General features: G+C 41.3%; 1 protein-coding gene across 2 annotated transcripts in view; it reads left to right on the forward strand.

Annotated features, from left to right (window-relative positions):
* Positions 1–23,711, forward strand: part of LOC106567461 (TOX high mobility group box family member 2) — a 133,050-nt gene that overhangs the window by 66,303 nt on the left and 43,036 nt on the right. For both annotated transcript variants that reach the window (XM_045693375.1, XM_045693376.1), the window contains 2 exons: positions 5,040–5,099; positions 20,143–20,403. In XM_045693375.1, coding sequence (XP_045549331.1) covers positions 5,040–5,099; positions 20,143–20,403 — 321 coding nt within the window. The remainder of the gene's footprint in view (positions 1–5,039; positions 5,100–20,142; positions 20,404–23,711) is intronic.

The raw sequence follows: 23,711 nt of genomic DNA on the forward strand, positions 1-23,711 counted from the left end.
CAATTTCTTGGCTTGCAATGTCTTGCAACTTCAGTAAAGCAGGGCCTACAGTATCATCAATGAATAGGCTAGGATATTGAAATGAGCGAGATGCAAGACTTCGCTCTCACACAGTCACACTATTGAGCCAGTACGTTGTTTACTTTCTGCGTCAACATAAAACATTTAATAAAAAAACTGTTAGAAAAATTCTTGCTTGAGAAATTGCTCTTTGCTAAGAAGCTATTTTTGTTTATTTTTGACCATTTTATTTGAAATTATCACAGTAAGGTACTTAATTGTTACCCAGAAATTATTTGATATTGAGATAAAAGCAGCTGCATTGGACCTTAACATTTTCCCCTTCAGTTCTTCAGTCCCATTTGGTGCCTAGTGAATAGAACCCAATGGAGTGGTCTAATTGATCAGCTTGTTTGTTTTCTTACTGCCTTTCAGCAGTAGGCCTATGCTGCAAGCTAAAATGTGAAGTCAGACCTATGTAAGGTGTTTGAAGTGTTTTAACTTTGGCTAGCCCACCCAGGGGAATGGATTCTTTAGTGTAATGGTGGGATAGCAGACATGGGTACAAATTTGAAATCTTCAAATGCTTTGAGTGTTTGCTGTAACCTACCAGGAGTACCAGAGTACCAAGGTTAGCACCAGAGATGGAAGAGGAAGCGAGACATCCCACTCCCTAATTTATTTCTGGTTACGTTACAGTCAATGAACTAAGCAGACCAGACCCAACTGCTAATGCATTGTTGCCTATGGGAGAACCACCCCATTAGGCAGACCAGAACTGACAATTTTTTTCAATGGTTAAAAACATTTTAAACATAGTGGGATATTTTAATTTATCCACCATCTTTGTTAGCACTTTTTGCAGCTACTCTTTTGGTTCCATTGCGCCAGGCCAGCTCAATCAAACCCTTATAAATTATTTGAATTTATTTTAAACAGTATTTGAACCTAGGTCTGTGGGATAGTTGTATTGATGTGCAAGAGGAAATAAGGACATACAGCTCCCCAGATGTTCCATAGTAGCATGGAGCATTATGGCAGTCATATTACCCCATCCATCAAAGGGTTTCTTCAATGCAGCCTGTAATTTTCAAATCCAGCATTGAACAATCCCGCAAGCCAAGATGAAAAGACAGCAACATTGTATTCTACCATTAGCACTCTGTAAATATTACATGTATTCCCTAGATACGCTAGTTAGCATTACTTCCACCTTGTGGGTTCATTATTTTTGAAGAGCCATGCTCGTCGATGATGGCAAGGCCTGACCTAGTTCTGGGCCATCACTCTTTCCCCCCCTCTCCCTCACACTCTCTCTCTCTCTCTCCGTCTCTCACACTCTCCCTCTTTCTCCCTGTCTCTCTTTCTCTCCACCACGTTTCACACTGTGAAACATTGCGAGAGGTGGTCCCTGCTGAACAATTACCATGCAAAGCAATCCAAATAGAGATGTTTGCCAAAAACAACATGTGTGTAATTACTGCTTAATGACTCCCTTGTCTAGTCAGAATGCACAATTAGACCGGCAATGGGGAAGCACTGCCAGTGCCCACTGGAGAGAGAGAGACAGAGAGAAAGATAGAGGCAGAGACCGAGGTAGGCAGAGAGAGGCAGGGAGAGAGACAGGCAAAGAGAGAGAGAGAGAAGGGGGGGAGAGGCAAAGAGGATGGTTTCTGCAGTGAATGTGGAGTAATGGCTGCACTGATAGCATTCAGCCGAGGATAAATTGGCATTTTAAATGGGAGAGCCAGTGCAAGGAGAGCTATAGCAGAGCATAGGAAAAGGCTTACATTGGAATATATGAGCAGCCATGTTGAATTACAAAATGTCTGACCTTTATCTGTTGTCTTGGGGGTTGATTGGTAGTTGGATTGTTTCAATTTGAACGTCAGATTTTCATCCCACCTCAGTGTTGAAAAGACAAGACTGTGACATGAAATAAACACTTTAATTCTTTACCCGTTTTGTTTAATGGCATAGCTTTAAAACAAGAGGATAAAATATCAAAAATGTGTGTATTTGTTGACTGTACTATGAGACCCAGAAGAGAGTCTGTTCCAACCTTACCTCTTTATCTCACTTTATCTAATCGCCGACATGACAGTGCTTTTTGATACATTAAATGAAATACAGTACTCCAAACACAGTATACGTGCTGTAGAGGCTTTCATATGAAACAATTATATCACCCTGTACCACTCATTGATCAAGTTGTTGTTCACAAATGTGGTGTGGTTTTGAAAGGAGATAAGCCTATGATCTCACAAAGCTAAATGTCTGACAATATATTACTTATTCAAAGCAAACAGATTGTTGATGCTCAGCATTTAAACTATAAACTGAACAAAAACATAAACGCAACATGTAAAGTGTTGGTCCCATGTTTCATGAGCTGAAATAAAATAAATCTCTGAAATATTTCATATACACAACAATCTTATTTCTCTCAAATTTTGTGCACAAATTTGTTTACATCCCTGTTTGTGAGCATGTCTCCTTTTCCAAGATAAGCCATCCACCTGACAGGTGAAGCATATTAAGAAGCTGATTAACAGCATGATCATTACCCAGGTGCACCTTGTACTGGGGACAATAAAAGGCCGCTCTAAAATATGCAGTTTTGTCACACAACAAAATGCCACAGATGTCTCAAGTTTTGAGGGAGCGTGCAATTGGCATGGTGACTGTAGGAATGTCCACCAGAGCTGTTGAAGAGAATTTAATGTTTATTTCTCTACCATAAGCCGCCTCCAACGTTGTTTTAGAGATTTGGGCAGTGCATCCAACCGGCTTTACAACCGTAGACCATGTGTATGGCGTTGTGTGGGCAAGTGGTTTGCTGATGTCAATGTTGTGAACTGAGTGCCCCATGGTGGTAGTGGGGTTATGTTATGGGCAGGCATAAGCTATGGACAATGAACACAATTGCATTTTATCGACGGCAATTTGAATGCACAGAAGTACATTGACAAGATCGTGAGGCACATTGTTTTAAGGTATCTGTATTCCCATTCATGTGAAGTCCATAGATTAGGGGCAAATGAATTTAATCAATTGACTGATTCCCAGATATGAACTGTAACTCATTAAAATCTTTGAAATTGTTGCATGTTGACTTTATATTTTTGTTCAGTATAGTTCTCTTTAAGTAGCATAGTTGCCCCCCCAAAAAATATTGTAAGTGTGTTTTGTGCCATGCTAAAAAGTGTTGAATATATTATTGGAGACAAGAAAGGGAAAGGGAAAGGGAAAGGGGGTTACCTAGTCAGTTGTACAACTGAATGCCTCCAACTGAAATGTGTCTTCTGCATTTAACCCAACCCCTCTGAAACTGAGGTGTCATTGAGACGGCTTATTTATGTGTCTGGGTGGTGAATCTATAGTTAGGAATAGTAATGTATTCGTTAGAATAAGCAAGTAGATCCTCACAAGGTTTCCTTTGAATGCATCATTAACCAACCATTGCCGCGGGTCACTGCTCATTCCTCAGTCATTACTAGCTAATACTAATAATCTGGTGTAATTTGTGAATCTCTCTCTTTCTCTGCCTCTCTTTATCTCTGTATCTCCCTCTTTTTAATGTCTTCCATTGTGGATATTTTCTTTCACCCTCAGGGATCGTATCCATTAGTCCTCTCAGGTCATAATTTCTTTGCCAATCACAGTGGCCCATCTGTGTTCACTGATATTCTACCTGTGTTTATCTAGCTAGTTTATCTAGCTTCAATCCATTTCTTCTGGATCGGAAAAGACCACCCATTAAATCCCCCTGTATCTCCCCATCTGTGGAATTTGAAATAGAATGCTGTTTGATCATGTTTTCATTGCCGTATGTCTGTTCTCCTTCCTAAACCCACAGAGCTAGGTGATGTGGCCCACGCTATGCAAATAATTACTTTTGTCAACAAACAAGAAAACATTGTCTCTCCTTCATGCCTGTAAATAATTCCATAGCGGTTTAGAGCTGGTATTGATATATGTCTATGAATGTTCTGTATTACCCGATGCACGGTAAGGGCACTGTCAAGGTTAATCCCATTTGCCGTATAAACTGCTTCATGACAGATCTGAGTGCTATGGAGAGTCCAAGGTTGTACGGCAATATATTGCTTTCTGTTGGGCCATAAAAAAAAATCTCCATCACAATGGCTTCATTAAATTCTCTTGAAGTATCTTCAGTTTGGGCTTTGTGAACTTTCCTCATTCTTAAGAAATTAGTTTTAAGATGTTAGATGACTATCAGGCTAGAAGATTTCAACTGAAATGTGGTATTTCTGTGTTGCTTGAAATCTGGGCCTGATTCATAAAGCATTTCAGAGTAGGATTGCTGATCTAGGATCAGGTCCCACCAGTCCATGTAACCTTTTTAATTGTGATCTAAAAGACAAACTGGTCTTAAATCAGTACTGGGACACTTGATATGGCCCCTGAGTCCTCAAAGGGGCCTTTGTCTGAGTAGGAATCTTTCCTAAATAGTGGCCCATCTGTAAGTCAAGCTAACCATAGCAATGTAGCTAAAACAGCATAGCACTGTAGTTTGTCTAGTTTCAGGGCCATGTCATAAACAGTTCAGCCACTTTTAGCATACTCCTCATTGCTTATACCTCATGTGAGAGACATGGCATCCCCTTCCCTTCAACAGCCAAATACTCACACACACACACACACACACACACACACACACACACACACACACACACACACACACACACACACACACACACACACACACACACACACAGGGTATTCTCGACCCCACAGGGGAAAGCCCATTGCTCGTCACTTGGCTCAACTAGCCTAATTACCACCCACTGATGAACTGTAATTACCGACACTGCCACAACTAGGTTTAGAGAATGTGACAAAGTAATTAGACTCACGCTTCAGGCCACCCGTAGAGCCATCATTACTTCTCTCGCTCTTTCTCTGTCTTTCTCTCTTTCTCTTTCTCTCTCTCTCTCTCTCTCTCTCTCTCTCTCTCTCTGTGTTTAGAACTCTTATTCACATAATATTTGTTTTCTTTCTATTTCTGTTTACAGTTTGATGGTGACAACATGTACATGAATGACAATAACCAGGAGTTTCGGTCACCAAGCCAGGTGAGTAGGCCGGTTCACCAACTTATACTAAAGTTTGAACAAACAGGTTCTCCCTTATGGTCAAATGCCATTCAATCTGTGGCGGCTGCTAAACTGAAGCATTTAAATGTCTAATAGCAAAGTATGAAAAGCAAAAACAATTGAACAATGTTGCTTCCGAGCTACCACCCTTCTGGTCATCCACATGTTGTAGTTTTCTCTTCTTCTATACGTTTGACAGTAAACTATTCCTAACATGGAGATTAACTTCCCATGCTTATTTATTGACTAGTTATTATGGAGTTCCCAAACCCATAGCTGTGTTACCTAGTCCAGGCAAGGTAAGGTGTGGATTTGTTTTTACCAAAACAGTTTTCCCTGACTTACTTGTCTCAAACCCTTTCGTTCCATTGAGAGCATAGGCCATCCACAAACTTCCTCCAGACTTGGTGTTTTGAGGTTTTACAGTATTAAAAGGTGTTATAAGGTGTTGTTAGATGTGTCTAACTAGCCTGTTGGGAGCTTAGGAGTGTAACTAAGATAGGAGCTGACCCAACACTCACTCCAGTGGACTAGAGGGAGGGGAGCAGAGTACTCTAGAGTTGGAACACATGGGAGGATTTGTTGATACTGCAGCAAACCTTGATGCCTTAACAAAACATGACAAGGTAACAACTCCTCATCAATTAGCACTTGCCAACAGAGGGGGAGGGAGGGAGAGAAGGGGGAGGGAGAGAGAGAAGGGGGAGGGAGAGAGAGAAGGGGGAGGGAGGCAGGGAGAGGAAGAGGGAGAGAGAAAGAGGGAGCATGAGTGCAAAGTGCAGAAGTCAAAAGGCTGAGTAGAGCCCCCCTAAACCTTTCCTAATAAGATTGTATTTTCTTTGATGTTTGGATTGACTCACTATAATGAGGGGTCGAGCGATAGATTTAGCAGTTTATTGGCTGCTCATGGCTCATTGCAGAATCACAAGGTCTACCGTGTTGGCTTCTCTGACAACATCACTGGACACACATTGGTTGCTTTAATTGGGCAAACTGTCAAGCACTGTTGTCCATCAGGCTGGTGATATGTCAATCAACATCTACTTTAATGATCAAAGGTCTCAACTGACATCTCTTTGAACTTAAGACTTCGTGGCTTTCCAAAACATGGAATCTAGAGCTGAGTTTATGAAAGTTGCCCATTCCCAATACTCTTCAGAGCATACTGCCTCGAGGCCTAGCCTACCTCTCATCTGAAAATAATTCAAAGATTCCACACGCTTATGACATCTGTATTTTCCCTCCATTCCACACAGAAATCATTACAGATACTCAATGCATGTGTTTGGAAGATGAGGCAATTATTGCGTAATTGATATCTAATTATGTCCATTAGATGTGCATTTACTTGCTGTATATAATCATGGCCTTTGAAGATGAATGAGACAAACTGGGGCTTCTTGTACTGGATCTTTTCTGCTTTCATTTCTGTGATGAGAATAGCCATTGATGTCAGAGTTTCCCCTATATGCATTTAGCAGCGGTGCACCGCCCAATTGTTTTTCTATATTTTGTTTTAATATAATGTAGATGTATAGATGTACAGTGCCTTCAGAATGTATTCACACCTCTTGAATTTTTCCACATTTTGTTGTGTTACTGCCTGCATTTAAAATGGATAAAATTGAGATTTTGTGTCACTGGCCTACAAACAATACCCCATAATGTTTTTAGACATTTTTACAAATTAATAGAAAATTAAAAGCTGAAAAGTCTTGAGTCAACAAGCATTCAACCACTTAGTTATGGTAAGTCTAAATAAGTTAAGGAGCTAAAATATGCTTAACAAGTCATGTAATATGTTGCATTGGCTTACTTTGTATGCAATAATAGTGTTTCACATGATTTATTAATGACTACCTCATCTCTGTACCCCAAACATACAATTATCTGTAAGGTCCCTAAGTCGAGCAGTGAATTACAAACACAGATTCAACCATAAAGACCAGAGAGTTTTTCCAGTGCCTCGCAAAGAAGTATTGGTAGATTGGTCAATAAAAATAAAAAAAAGCAGACATTGAATATCCATTTGAGCATGGTGAAGTTATTAATTACACTTTGGATGGTGTATCAATACACCCAGTCACTAAAAAGATACAGGTGTCCTTCTTAACTCAGTTGCCGGAAAGGAAGGAAAGCGCTCAGGGATTTTACCATGAGGCCAATGATGACTTTAACACATTTAACACTAGCCATCGCTGATCCATTTTTAATTTACCATTGGTTTTGTCTTGTCTTCCATCACACCTGGTTCCAATCCCATCAATTACATGTTGTGTATTTAACCCTCTGTTTCCCTTCATGTCCTTGTCGGAGATTGTTTATTGTAAGTGTACGTGTACATCAGTACTGGTGTGCGTCGGGTTATGTTACCCATTGATTTTTATTATTATGTTTTCCGGTGGGTTTTTGTAAATAAACTGCGCCGTTGGAAACACAGTTATTTCTCTCCTGCGCCTGACTTCTCTGCCGCCAGTTAAACACCCTTACAATAACTGACCAGCACTCTTCATATTTTCAAGCATGGTGGTGGCTGCATCATGTTCTGGGTATGCTAGTCATTGGCAAGGACTAGGGAGTTTTTTTAGGATAAAAACAAATTGAATAGAGCAAAGCACAGGCAAAATCCTAGAAGAAAATCTGGTGTAGTCTGCTTTCCAGCAGACACTGGGAGACAAATTCACCTTTCAGCAGGACAATAACCTAAAACTCAAAGCCAAATATACACTTGAGTCACTTACCAAGACGACATTGAATGTTCCTGAGTGGCCTAGTTAAAGTTTTGACTTAAATCGCAAGACTTGAAAATGGCTGTCGAGCAATGATCAGCAACCAACTTGACAGAGCTTGAAGAATTTTAAAATAGTAACGTGCAAATATTGTACAATCCAGGTGTGCAAAGCTCTTACAGATTTACCCAGAAAGACTCACAGCTGTATTTGTTGCCAAAGGTGATTCTAACATGTATTGACTGAGGGGGTTGAATATTTATTTCATCAAGTGTTAGTTTTTAGTGTTAGTGTTATTTTTTTATATATTTTTTTTACAAATGCTATAATTGTTCTTCCACTTTGACATTACAGAGTATTTTGTGTAGATCGTTGGGGGGAAAAATGTACAATTAAATCCTTGTTAATCCCACCTTGTAGTACAACAAAATGTGGAAAAAGTAAAGTGGTGTGAATACTTTCTGAAGGCACTGTATGCATGCCCCAGGAAGACACCATCCACCGCCCCCCATGCAGGAAGACCCCAGGAAGACTCCCCCACCCCCTTTGTGGTTGATTAGAGTGGCATTGCAATCTCTAGGTGATATCTTGGGGATGATGTCATGTTTTTTTTGTCGTAACATGACATTTGTGTGTTGCAAAATGTGCAACTTCAATTGCACATATGCCAATATACTTTTGATGTCCCACCGGCCCATCAATGTTGTATGTCTGTGGAAAAAAATGTAAAGTCTATTATAGAGTTGCCTTTGTGAGTGTCCAGAGCTTCTTGTGTCTAGCTAGCACACTTCAGCACATAGTCAGGAGATTACATTACACATGTAATCTCAGGCCCTTTCAAGAGAAAAACACTAAATAGAAACAGCTTTCATTGATTCTAAGCTAGGAAAAAGGTCTAGTCACTCAGTGGCTTCTTCCAAAAGGTATTCATTTGTTTGTTGTAACAGTACATGGAAGGTACATTTTTGTTTGTTTACCAGCTGAAATTCTTGTGGGTGACCTACTTTGATCAGTGTTGAATGTGTTTTTCTACTGTATACCAATATAACTAATAATATCAATAATTCACCCTATGGACTTTGATTTGTGTCCCGCGTTTCATTTGAATCTGGGATTTATCTGAAATATAGGCTTTATAAGAGTTTTATAAGCTCGTTCAATTATGCTAATTTGATATATTCCTTACCACAAAGCATAAAATCTATCATTTGATGTTTTCAATCTGTCATTGAATGCACATTGTTCACAAGCACTCATCTCCAAGTGCAAGAATGTTCATTGCTAGACATACATGTAAAGTACATTTAGTATGCATTGTGTGTTAACATCAACAATCATGGCCACCATATTCTGTGTGGCATCATGGGTAGTGTAGTAGTGTAGTGTCCCATTCAAGTCTTTATCTAGCCTGCGTCTATCCAGCGCGTTATGAGTCCGGTGGTGCCCCGAATAATCAGGCTGATTGGGCATCAGGCAAGTGTGATGGGAAGGAAATGATCTTGTGGGATTGTGGGTAGTGTAGTCTCCTCTTTCAAGCTCAGCACATTGAGTGTCCAGCGGTGCCCCAAATAACCAGGCTGATTGGGGATCAGGCCAATTTGACGGACAGGAGATGCTTTGATTGGGATTGGTCTGTCAATCAGCGGTGAAGGTGATAGGTTTGGTTCATTACAGACTGTTTATGTGGCCATCGCCCTCCTCTCTGTTTTTACAGTCCTTATCCAACTGGGGTTTAATTTATAATAGAGTTTTAACTGATGGGATTTACAACTTCCTCCCTATGTTGTTATCAGTCACTGTACAGAGAGCAGACATGGGTTCAAATACTATTTGAAATCATTCAAATACTTTGAGCGTTTTCTTTAGCCTTTATACTTTAGAGTATTTAGAGATGAGTATTTGAAATTATTTAAAATAGTATTGGTACCCAGGTCTGGTGTGCAGAGCCAGAGGCAGAGGCAGAAGGAGAGAAAGAACAAGAGAGAAATACTTTTCTCTCTGTTACCTTGTGTTTTTTACTTTTGTTTCCGACCCTGCCTTGCTGTAGAAATAAACCCAGGGTCTTCAAGAACTAGATACTTTTAGCTTCTCTGTGTTTCTGCCTTTGGTTCTTTTGTTGTTGAGAATGTGAGGAGACAACGTGGGCCTCTATTGATTTAGTCACAACCACAGGGGAGCAGTTGCTGATGGTCTAGATTAGAATAGAAACTTCACCTGTTGGTTAAAGTGTCTCTCCTCTCTCTCTCTCTCTCTCTCACATACTTCCCCCCTCATACTAACACACACATACACTCCAGGTAGACCCCTACAATAGCTTGGTCAAGTCTAGGGTTGCAAAGCTACCGGTAATTTACCAAAGTTATTAGAATCTTCAGTCATTTTGGTAATTAACAGGTCAGCTATATCAATCTATGGTAACTGGTCATTTATACTTGAATAACTTAAAAAAAAAAATGAATTCATTTTCATTTATCTAACAACCATGGGTTTATAAGCGTGGATATCGACTCTGCTGCTCGAGCATGGTTTGGGGGCACAGTCGATAGCACGCTGGACTTCGGGATACAAGGTCGAGGGTTCGAGGCCTGCTCCATGCCGCTTCATTACATTGGTGTCAAAAGTGATCGGACCTTGCATCCATGACAGTACATGTGCTTGGCCGGTGAACGTGTTCCTGTAAGACGTAGAGTCGCAAGCTAGCGCGAGGACACGCTCTTTGAAAGGAGGGAGCAGTGTAACGACCCTGTGTTTATAAGCACGGATATCGACTCTGCTGCTCGAGCATGCTTTTGGGGCACAGTTGATAGCGCGCTGAACTCTGGGCTAGAAGGTCGAGGGTTCGAGGCCTGCTCCTTGCCGTTTCATTACAATAATAGAAAAAAAATTATATCAGAGAGCAAAGACACCTCCGAACACACTGGTACCACCCTCTTTCCCACACAACACACTCTTTCCCAAGCCCAACTAGAAAACTCTGTGTGATGCATAGAAAAATGTGATATAGTTGAGAAAGAAAATCGAACACTCTATGTACAGTGCATTCGGAAATTATTCAGACCCCTTCCCTTTTTCCACATTTTGTTACGTTACAGCCTTATTCTAAAACTGATTCATGGGATTTTGTCCTCATTAATCTACACACAATACCCCATATTGACAAAGCGAAAACAGGTTTTTTGAAATGTTTGCTAATTTATTACAAGTAAAAAACAGAAATACCTTATTTACATAAGTATTCAGACCCTTTGCTATGAGACTCAAAATTGAGCTGAGGTGCATCCTGTTTCCATTGATCATCCTTGAGATGTTTCTACAACTTGATTGGAGTCCACCTGTGGTAAATTCATTTGATTGGAAAGGCACATCTCTGTCTATATAAGGTCCCACAGTTGACAGTGCATGTCAGATCAAAAACCAAGCCATGAGGTCGAAGAATTGTCCGTAGAGCTCTGAGACAGGATTGTGTCGGGGCACAGATCTGGGGAAGGGTACCAAAACATTTCTGCAGCATTGAAGGTCCCTAAGTACACAGTGGCCTCCTTCTATTTAAGACTGATGAAGTTTAGAACCACCAAGACTCTTCCTAGAGCTGGCTGCCTGGCCAAACTGATCAATCGGGGAAGAAGGGCCTTGGTCAAGAACCCAATGGTCACTCTGACAGAGCTCCAGAGTTCCCCTGTGGAGATGGGAGAACCTTCCAGAAGGACAGCCATCTCTGCCTCACTCCACCAATCAGGCCTTTATGGTGGAGTGGCCAGACAGCCCGCTTGGAGTTTGCCAAAAGGCACCTAAAGGACTCTCAGACCATGAGAAACAAGATTCTCTGGTCTGATGAAACCAAGATTGAACTATTTGGCCCGAATGCCAAGCGTCACATCTGGAGTAAACCTGGCGCCATCCCTACGGTAAAGCATGGTGGTGGCAGCATCATGCTGTTGGGATGTGTTTCAGCTGCAGGGACTGGGAGACTAGTCACGATCAAGGGAAAGATGAATGGAGAAAAGTACAGAGAGAGCCTTGATGAAAATCTCAGGAGCTCAGACTGGGACAAAGGTTCACCTTCTAACAGGACAATGACCCTAAGCACACACCCAAGACAATGCAGGAGGGGCTTCGGGATAAGTCTCTGAAAGTCCTTGAGTGGCCCAGCCAGGACTTGAACTCCATCGAACATCTCTGGAGATACCTGAAAATAGCTGTGCAGCAACACTCCCCATCCAACCTGACAGAGCTTGAGAGGATTTGCAGAGAAGAATGGGAAAAACTCCCTAAATACAGGTGTGCCAAGCTTGTAGCGTCATACCCAAGAAGACTCAAGGCTATTAATTGCTGCCAAAGGTGCTTTAACAAAGTACTGAGTAAAAGGTCTGAATACTTATGTAAAACATTTCTAAAAACATGTATTGTACTTTGTCATTAGGGGGTATAGATTGATTGGGGGGGAAACAATTTCATCCATTTTAGAATAAGGCTGTAACGTAACAAAATGTGTAAAAAGTCAACGGGTCTCAATCCTTTCCGAATGCACTGCATGCTCCCAACAATTGAATGGGTGAACCTAACCAATGTTTTGGCACGCAGTGCCTTCTACAGTTTTGAGATTAAAACCTAATCATCTTGATATATTGGTTGAAAATTAGCTGTATACATTCTTACGGTGTTTCTCAGTGAAAAATTATTCTTTGACATTGAAACAACATTGAGACATTGAGACAACCATGCTGAGACTATTTGTTATGGACGTCCTATCTTGGTCAGTCTATGTCAGCCAATAAATCCAATTATCATCAGCTTCTGAAAGAGAAGAAATACAAGAATAAAAAAGCCTAGGGTCTCCATTACCTCTATGAGTAAGTTCCAGTTTTATCCACGATGTCTCTTCATATTTCAGGTTCTACTAGACTAAACAACATGACCGATACAAGACTATCCCAATATATACAATTGTTTTTTTTAACCTTTATTAATTTAGACAAGTAAATTAAGAACAAATTCGTATTTACAATAACGGCCTACCACAAAATAGTCATGAGTACAGTACACCTTGGTTAAGAAATACTTTTAAAAATATTTTTGCTGGGCTTGATTGAGCTTACCGGGCACAAAGGAACCAATAGCTTAGTTGCGAAATATCAGGCAATCCAGGCAGGCTAAAGCAAACTATTTAAAATAGTACATTTTGAACCCAGGTCTGGAGAACAGTGCATGAAGATTATTCAGAGAAGGCCCTCTTATGGCTGTGAGCCACTTGGTCCTCCTCAACGAAATGTACATAATTCTGAAACCTTAAAACCACCCCAAAACAGAACTTATCAGCAGTGAGAGTACACTGAATGATTCATACACTCTTTTAAGAGAACTTGAAACCATGGATCTATTTTGGGTTCCGCTTTATATGCACTACTGCTGCTGCTGCAGAGGGATTTAGAGAGGACTAAGTAGTTTGATATTTCTATTGGTTTTCCATGGATTTATTTTCTTTCTCTCTCTCTCTCTCTCTCTCTCTCTCTCTCTCTCTCTCTCTCTCTCTCTCTCTCTCTCTCTCTCTCTCTCTCTCTCTCTCTCTCTCCTCCCCAGTGATCTTTCTCATCATATGGAGACCAAGGTCATGCCTGATTGAAATATAATAGAAGTGTAGACATCTGGTCTAATACTGTGGGAAGTTAAATCTATTTTAATGGGCCTGCCGCAGTGGATTCTCTCTGATGCACTCCTCGCGGTTCAGTGACAGTAAATCACAATGTTCTCTTATTACCCTGACTGGAATGAGGGCATAGAGAGAGAACAATGAGGGATCCACACCATTTGTTTTTCTCTCCTCCCTCCTCCCCCCTCCCTCCGTTTGCCATGGCTTAAAGAGAATGACATCACAAAAATAAAAATAAAGGGGGATTATGGCTAGGCTATTGTGCCATATGTGATTACCGGGGCTTCCACATTCCCTTGGGGGGATGAGTGACTACAGGCTGACATCTTTTATTTATTTATGTAATTTCAGCAATAATGATGGGATGAAATAGGGAAGTGTGGTGCACCACAATACTAACCCCACAAATATGTCCAGATTTGTAACTGAACTAACAAAGACTTTATGGTGTGCTTCTTTTTCAGCTTCCTCACATTTCATTTTTGGGGTGTTTTTGGTCTGATTTCAAGCTCAACTCAAATAGGCCACACACAGCTGTAATGGAGTGTGTGTGGGGGTCTTTTACCCAACTAAATTAGATCTATTTTGATGTGATATTTGAGGGAATTTCCAGTTGGGGGAGCAGGGTGGAGGATAGCTCAGTCCCCATCCCCCCAAGCCCACCTGTCCTGACGGGATTGGATGGAGAAAACCGCCTTTTTCAATCCACTTATCCCAGTTCTACCTGGCTGTCAGTCAGCCAGCTCTGAAATCTATCTTCTGCTCTTTTTCAATCGAGGGCTATTCATCGCCATCTATTGTATTACACTGGCTAGTTCTGCTGATGCATCACCCCAATGGAGTTTCTTGTCATTTCAGAGCATGGTGGCTAGGTCAAGCGCTTCAACACACTGTCCTTCATCTATTTGACGATCGTTCTGAAATACCCTTCAGCCATTTGTCCTCGCCATTAGTTGATGGGTGTCTTATTTGTCCTCTCTCTGCTCAAGAGGCTCTTTTTGGCATTTGGCACTCCTAGAATGTTGTGTTGTGTTTGAGTAACCTATTCTAACCCAAGTGTCTTCTTCCTATATCTATCTCTTATCTAGAGATGGCTGACATCTCTGTTTATGCATCACAAGCTGCTGCACATCGCCAGAACAAGGCCGATCTGTTGTTTTCTCGACATGGCATATGGCTACTGGACCTGCTTTCAATAGATGCTATGTTTAGTAAAGGTAGAGGGTGTTTGATTAAGCAAATGGAATGCAGTATTCAAGTATATCAAATGTATGCTGTCAAATACTTTCGTTAGTGTGTTTATCCGATAGTATTCAACATAGACATTAATCCATATAACCACTAGTGTTAGATTATCTCATGTGGACAGCCGACACGTACAATGGAACTGTAGAGAGGAGGGAGATATGTAGTGTCCTCAGAGCTTTACAAGCATTTTCTTTCCATAAATAGGAAAGATTTGCTTAAATTTCACCTTTCATGGGAGGGCTAAGGTGGAGGAGTAAGACTGAATCAACATTTGATATTTAGTTTTGACCCTTTTGTTTTATCCACAAGCCGCCATGACCTGAAAGACAGTAGATGTATGAATTAATTATCTACTTTTAAACTTGTTATGTCCTTGTTCAAGATATTATCCCCAAGGGTAGGAAAGGACTTAAAACAATGGAAGGCCTGATTGTAAAATCGCCTCACGCAGCATTCAAATCTTCGAACATGCATCCTACATTAGTTACGTTTTATCTTGGAGAAGGAATAGTCTGAAATACATGATGTTGTTCGGATCAAAGCTAGATGAAATGCATGGAAAGCTAGTTTTGTTGAGCATTTGAAAGTGGTGAATCCATGTAAGAATAAGTGTTTCTTAATTTTTCATAATGTCTTACCAACACAACAGCCAATATCCATGACACAAATATCTCATTGATGCTATAGGCTATGAGGAAAATAGAAAATGGTCATAAAAGTGTCTTAATAAATATACAGTAAGCTCTGACAAACCATACATTATTCCTCCAATACCAACTAGGCCTACTGGAAGACACAATCGGAGGCCAATAGAACTGAATAGAGCCCCAAAAAATGTATAGGGTGTTCTGTAGACAGTTATTTGAGGGTATGGTCTGCCCAAATGATATCCTTGAAAATGCTTGCCAAGTTACATATTTGTCTCTTGTCAAGAAATCCTAAGATATATACACTGCTCAAAAAAATAAAGGGAACACTTAAACAACACAATGTAACTCCAAGTCAATCACACTTCTGTGAAATCAAACTGTCCACTTAGGAAGCAACACTGATTGACAATACATTTCACATGCTGTTGTGCAAATGGAATAGACAACAGGTGGAAATTATAGGCAATTAGCAAGACACCCCCAATAAAGGAGTGGTTCTGCAGGTGGGGACCACAGACCACTTCTCAGTTCTTATGCTTCCTGGCTGATGTTTTGGTCACTTTTGAATGCTGGCGGTGCTTTCACTCTAGTGGTAGCATGAGACGGAGTCTACAACCCACACAAGTGGCTCAGGTAGTGCAGCTCATCCAGGATGGCACATCAATGCGAGCTGTGGCAAGAAGGTTTGCTGTGTCTGTCAGCGTAGTGTCCAGAGCATGGAGACAGGCCAGTACATCAGGAGACGTGGAGGAGGCCGTAGGAGGGCAACAACCCAGCAGCAGGACCGCTACCTCCGCCTTTGTGCAAGGAGGAGCAGGAGGAGCACTGCCAGAGCCCTGCAAAATGACCTCCAGCAGGCCACAAATGTGCATGTGTCTGCTCAAACGGTCAGAAACAGACTCCATGAGGGTGGTATGAGGGCCCGACGTCCACAGGTGGGGGTTGTGCTTACAGCCCAACACCGTGCAGGATGTTTGGCATTTGCCAGAGAACACAAAGATTGGCAAATTCGCCACTGGCGCCCTGTGCTCTTCACAGATGAAGCAGGTTCACACTGAGCACATGTGACAGATGTGGCATTTCTTTGGGGGGCCGCACAGCCCTCCATGTGCTCGCCAGAGGTAGCCTGACTGCCATTAGGTACCGAGATGAGATCCTCAGACCCCTTGTGAGACCATATGCTGGTGCGGTTGGCCCTGGGTTCCTCCTAATGCAAGACAATGCTAGACCTCATGTGGCTGGAGTGTGTCAGCAGTTCCTGAAAGAGGAAGGCATTGATGCTATGGACTGGCCCGCCCGTTCCCCAGACCTGAATCCAATTGAGCACATCTGGGACATCATGTCTTGCTCCATCCACCAACCCCACGTTGCACCACAGACTGTCCAGGAGTTGGCGGATGCTTTAGTCCAGGTCTGGGAGGAGATCCCTCAGGAGACCATCCGCCACCTCATCAGGAGCATGCCCAGGCGTTGTAGGGAGGTCATACAGGCACGTGGAGGCCACACACACACTACTGAGCCTCATTTTGACTTGTTTTAAGGACATTATATCAAAGTTGGATCAGCCTGTAGTGTGGTTTTCTAATAAGTGAGATAAAAAGTATTTGATCCCCTGCTGATTTTGTACGTTTGCCCACTGACAAAGAAATGATCAGTCTATAATTTTAATGGTAGATTTATTTGAACAGTGAGAGACAGAATAACAACAAAAAAATCCAGAAAAATGCATGTCAAAAATTTTATAAATTGATTTGCATTTTAATGAGGGAAATAAGTATGTGACCCCCTCTCAATCAGAAAGATTTCTGGCTCCCAGATGTCTTTTATACAGGTAACGAGCTGAGATTAGGAGCACACTCAGGGAGTGCTTCTAATCTCAGTTTGTTACCTGTATAAAAGACACCTGTCCACAGAAGCAATAAATCAATCAGATTCCAAACTCTCCACCATGGCCAAGACCAAAGAGCTCTCCAAGGATGTCAGGGACAAGATTGTAGACCTACACAAGGCTGGAATGGGCTACAAGACCATCGCCAAGCAGCTTGGTGAGAAGGTGACAACAGTTGGTGCGATTATTCGCAAATGGAAGAAACACAAAAGAACTGTCAATCTCCCTCGGCCTGGGGCTCCATGCAAGATCTCACCTCGTGGAGTTGCAATGATCATGAGAACGGTGAGGAATCAGCCCAGAACTACACGGGAGGATCTTGTCAATGATATCAAGGCAGCTGGGACCATAGTCACCAACAAAACAATTGGTAACACACTACGCCGTGAAGGACTGAAATCCTGCAGCGCCCGCAAGGTCCCCCTGCTCAAGAAAGCACATGTACATGCCCATCTGAAGTTTGCCAATGAACATCTGAATGATTCAGAGGACAACTGGGTGAAAGTGTTGTGGTCAGATGAGACCAAAATGGAGCTCTTTGGCATCAACTCAACTCGCCGTGTTTGGAGGAGGAGGAATGCTGCCTATGACCCTAAGAACACCATCCCCACCGTTAAACATGGAGGTGGAAACATTATGCTTTGGGGGTGTTTTTCTGCTAAGGGGACAGGACAACTTCACCGCATCAAAGGGGTGATGGACAGGGCCATGTACCGTCAAATCTTGGGTGAGAACCTCCTTCCCTCAGCCAGGGCATTGAAAATGGGTCGTGGATGGGTATTCCAGCATGACAATGACCTAAAACACACGGCCAAGGCAACAAAGGAGTGGCTCAAGAAGAAGCTCATTAAGGTCCTGGAGTGGCCTCGCCAGTCTCCAGACCTTAATCCCATAGAAAATCTGTGGAGGGAGCTGAAGGTTCGAGTTGCCAAACGTCAGCCTCGAAACCTTAATGACTTGGAGAAGATCTGCAAAGAAGAGTGGGACAAAATCCCTCCTGAGATGTGTGCAAACCTGGTGGCCAACTACAGGAAACGTCTGACCTCTGTGATTGCCAACAAGGGTTTTGCCACCAAGTACTAAGTCATGTTTTGCAGAGGGGTCAAATACTTTCCTTCCTAATTAAAATGCAAATAATTTTATAACATTTTTGACATGCATTTTTCTGGATTTTTTTGTTGTTATTCTGTCTCTCACTTTTCAAATAAACCTACCATTAAAATTATAGACTGATCATTTCTTTGTCAGTGGGCAAACGTACAAAATCAGCAGGGGATCAAATACTTTTTATCTCACTTATTAGACATAACTACAGCTACACTGTCCTTGAAAGTTTTATGAGAAGTGCAATTCCAATGGACAAAGTGGAAAATAAATGTAGGTTAATAATAACCTGTTATGTGCGAAAACAAGCTCTCCCTGACGTTGGATATAGTAATAGTAGCGATAGTGTTGTAAGAACATCCGCATCAAGATAATCTTCATGTTAAGTGTATGTTATTATGAAAACATAAAGAAAAAAACCCCAGTATTTTTAACTCAATTTCCCATTGAAAAGAAAACGAAAATATTTCAGCCTAATGTAGGTTTATGTCTCTTTTTCTTTGCTTACAATGTTCTATTTTATGATAGTTTTGTCTTGGTTCCATGCACCAACACAGCCGGTTGGAGCATGCCTGAATTTCCTCAGTATTTCTTGCCATTTGTTTGCTAAAAGTATTTGTTTGCAAGATAAATGGCTGCTCTGACAGGCGAGATGACAGCCTACACGAAGATGATATTGAATTGATTTCTGAAATGTTGCAGAACGGACTGCTTGATGTGTACCGTGAGACATGAATCATACAAATTCTATTAAAAAGCTCTTGAATGGCTGACACTGGAATATTACTTGTGATGATTAATTTTCCCCAGTCATTATAAAGGGAGTCAGCATCAGATTGCCTCTGACAAAATTGCTTTTCATTCCCTGGTGAATACCCTCGGTGTGCTTTTGAGAGTGCAAAACCATATTTCTCAGCACAATATTATGTCAAGATAGCCCTTGGAGATACCACAGTGAGGCTTCTTCCTGTACCACCTGATTTGCATTTGCAAAATCATAAGAAAGTATTTTACCTTGTTGTGTTGTCGGGAGAGAAGAGGTAATTTATTGACCTTAGATACAGCTTATAACATAGAGGCTATGTCAGGGGGATTTGGTCAATTCCATCTCAACCCAATTCAGTTCAGGAATCTGATTGAAATCCCAATATGAATCATAACATTGAGGAATGTTGTGAGGATTTTCTATTTAAAATTCAATGAGTTAAAAGGAATAGACCCCAACCGGTGTTGCCAGTGTTTTATGAGTAAAGCTTTGTTTGGGTTCCTCATTAATAAGCCATTAACCTTTAACAGAAATGAGTTTCTTCATCACAAACACATTTCTTTCTTTGTACATGATCTTGCTTTCTGGACTGACACGGAGGCACCCAAGGCAGCGAGAGCTTTACATTCTGCATTACAACATGCTATAGGATTGATTTTAAAAGCTGATTGAGCACATCAGTGTTGGAGATTAAACCAGGATCACTATATTACTGTTTAGCTACATAGTTAAGCATATGCAGTTTGCTTTTCAGGTTAATTAATTATAGTTTAATCTCCTTCTAATAATTAGTGGCTTCATGTCTGATGGCATTTGCTGGTATGTTTGATTTGAATATCTCAACTCCTATGGTCTACACACTTACCATCTCGCTCCTTTTTATCTTCAGTGAGCAAGATTTCCAATATTGTTAGTCACAAATGGTAAATAAACGAATAAATGTGAATCTTGAACTTGAAACCTGTCCTGTCATCTTGTCCCCATTCTCAGAACTACTCCAGTCAAGGCAGAGGAAACAACAGCGGAGGAGGAGGGGATGAAGACTACGAGATCCCCCCCATCACACCCCCCAACCACGCTGACCCCTCTCTGCTTCACCTCATGGACCCCGAGTCGGGCTACACCTTCCACTCACTGCCCCACAACGGCCTGCTCAACCCCTATTCCTACCCAGAGCTGCCTGCTGCCCTCATGATGTCCAATATGTTGGGCCAGGATAGCCATCTTCTCTCGGGGCATAATATGCACTCGGTAAGATTCACCTGTTACAGTACTTCTCCTAGGATTCAATTCATTGTTTTTGTTATTTTCAGCGGGCTTTATAATGGACATGTTATTGTCTTAGAACAGGGATACACACTTGTTTTAATTAGCAGGAGTGTGGAACAAAAGCTAAGGAGACCCCAGCAGACACATGCATCATTTATGCTTTTACACATTCTGCTTTTTGTGACAGACTCCTTCATATCTATTCAATCACCACACTCAAAAATATTTGACTCCCTCAAAGTGAGCACAGAAAGAGAGCAAGGAGCTGTACAGTACACATTTCATTTGCTCTCTGATTGGTAAAACAAAAAAGGGGGTCTTGGAGGAGAAAAGAAAAGGGTTCTCCCTTGTCAGCTACTTTTATCTTTCAAAATGATGCAGAGGACGTCCATTCCAATCCCAGTAAGCGACTATTTCATGTGTTAAACATGGTTCACACTGAGCAAACACCCCTGGCGTACACATTCAAGTCCTTTAATCATAGAATCGAACGAGATGAATTATAAATGGCCCACGTGTGAATAATTCAGCATTATATTCTTTCATCTGACACAAATATAACTTCTGGGTCATAAATATTCATGCTTTAATGTGAGTATCCGTGGCATTTATCCTTGGTTAATCAGGTCTTGTGTGATTTCGGAATCAAAGTGCATAAGTTGTACATTTTATGTGTGGCAGAGAGTGTGCCATTTAAAGTCAGACTTGGGCTTAACCTTTTCACATGTGAGCTGCAAATATCTCTAACAGTCGCCACAGCGTGAATTGTTTTATGCACGTGATGTCAGAATGCACTCACTGTTCCAAAATGTGATTGTTATGCAATAGGACAGTTGACACGCGCTGCCTGCTAATTAGCTATAGGCTATGTTTCAACTTGTCAATTTCTCATTATTTTCGAAGAAGTTTTATTTATTTAACAGTTTGAATTGAGGTGTGTTCCGCCTCCTCATTAATTCACATAGAAGTATCCCATTTCAGTGTTGTGGACAAGTTATGTTTGAGGCTATACTGAGCCGGACAAACTTCTCTCTTCGAGGAGAGCTCAAGCACTTCCACCAATGTTTCCGCAGATCAAGTATGCAGACATTAGTGCAGTCTTGCACAAATTGGCATATTTTCTGGCTGGCGCTCGCATTACCTTCCTTGTTGTTTTCCTTACAAATAATAACTTTGGACATGTCTGCATTCCTATCTGTCACGTCCTGACCAGCAGAGGGAGTAATTGTATTATATTTGGTTAGGACGTGGCAGAGGGGTATTTGTTTCATATGGTTCGGGTTGTGTGTGTTATTTAAGGGGTGTTTGGTTTATGTAGTCTGGGGGTTGAGTCATTGTTCTAGTGTTGGTTTTCTATGGTTTATCTAGTTGTTCTGTTTCTTTGTTAGTCTGTGTGGCTCCCGATCAGGAACAGCTGTATGTCGTTGTTCCTGATTGGGAGTCATATATTAGGTGTGTGTTTTTCCACCTGGGGTTTGTGGGTTGTTGTCTTTAGCACTGCTGCTTTATGTTAGCCTGCTAAACTGTACCTGCCGTTTCTGATTTTCTTGTTTTTTCGTGTTCACATTGTTTAATAAATTAATGATGAGCACTCAACCTGCTGCGTATTGGTCCACCTTTTCCGACAGCGATTTCTCTATCTTCAGACGAAGAGGAGCGTTACACTATCAAAGTAAGTGCCTTATTTTCTGTATATTGTGTTGTCGTTTCCACTGTAACATACAGTACCAGTCAAAAGTTTGGACACACCTACTCATTCCAGGGTTTTTCTTCAATTTTTACTATTTTCTACATTGTAGAATAATAGTGAAGACATCAAAACTTTAAAATAACACATATGGAATCATGTAGTAACCAAAAGTGTGAAACAAATCAAAATGTATTTTATATTTGAGACTCTTCAAAGTAGTCACCCTTTGCCTTGATGACAGCTTTGCACACTCTTGGCATTCTCTCAACCTGCTTCATGAGGTTGTCACCTGGAATGTGCTTAGTGGGACTATCATTTGTTTTTCAACAGGACAATGACCCAACACACCTCCAGGATGTGTAAGGGCTATTTGACCTAGAAGGAGAGTGATGGAACACCTCATCAGATCACCTGGCCTCCACAATCACCCAACCTCAACCCAATTGAGATGGTTTGGGATGAGTTGGACCGCAAAGTGAAGGAAAAACAGCCAACAAGTGCTCAGCATATGTGGGAACTCCTTCAAGACTGTTGGAAAAGCATTCCAGGTGAAGCTGGTTGAGAGAATGCCAAGAGTGTGCAAAGCTGTCATCAAGGCAAAGGGTAGGTACTCTAAAATCAAAAATATATTTTGATTTGTTTAACCTGTTAGGGCTAGGGGGCAGTATTGACACAGCCGGATAAAAAAACGTACCCGATTTAATCTGGTTACTACTCCTGCCCAGTAACTAGAATATGCATATAATTATTTGGATAGAAAACACCCTAAAGTTTCTAAAACTGTTTGAATTGTGTCTGTGAGTATAACAGAACTCATATGGCAGGCCAAAACCTGAGAAGATTTCAAGCAGGAAGTGGCCTGTCTGAGAAGTAGTGTTTCATCTTGGCTCTTTTTATTGAAGACTCAGGATCTGTGCAATAACGTGACACTTCCTACGGCTTCCATAGGCTCTCAGAGCCCGGGAAAAAGCTGAACGATATCGAGGCAGGCTCTGGCTGAAACACTTTATCGCTTTTGGCAAGTGGCCACTCAGAGTACTATGGGCTTAGGCGCGTGCCCGCGTCGACCGAATGCTTTCTTTTCCTTTGTCTGTTTACCTAAACGCAGATTCCCGGTCGGAATATTATCGCTTTTTTATGAGGAAAAATGGCATAAAAATTGATTTTAAACAGCGGTTGACATGCTTCGAAGTACGGTAATGGAATATTTAGAAAAATTTGTCACGAATTGCGCCATGCTCGCCACCCTTATTTACTCTTTAGGATAGTATCTTGAACGCACGAACAAAACGCCGCTATTTGGATATAACGATGGATTATTTTGGACCAAACCAACATTTGTTATTGAAGTAGAAGTCCTGGGAGTGCATTCTGACGAAGACAACAAAGGTAATAACATTTTTCTTATAGTAAATCTGACTTTGATGAGTGCTAAACTTGCTGGGTGTCTAAATAGCTAGCCCTGTGATGCCGGGCTATCTACTGAGAATATTGCAAAATGTGCTTTCACCGAAAAGCTATTTTAAAATCGGACATATCGAGTGCATAGAGGAGTTCTGTATCTATAATTCTTAAAATAATTGTTATGCTTTTTGTGAAC

Source organism: Salmo salar, chromosome ssa13 (genome assembly GCF_905237065.1).
Source record: "Salmo salar chromosome ssa13, Ssal_v3.1, whole genome shotgun sequence".
Classification (NCBI taxonomy): domain Eukaryota; kingdom Metazoa; phylum Chordata; class Actinopteri; order Salmoniformes; family Salmonidae; genus Salmo; species Salmo salar.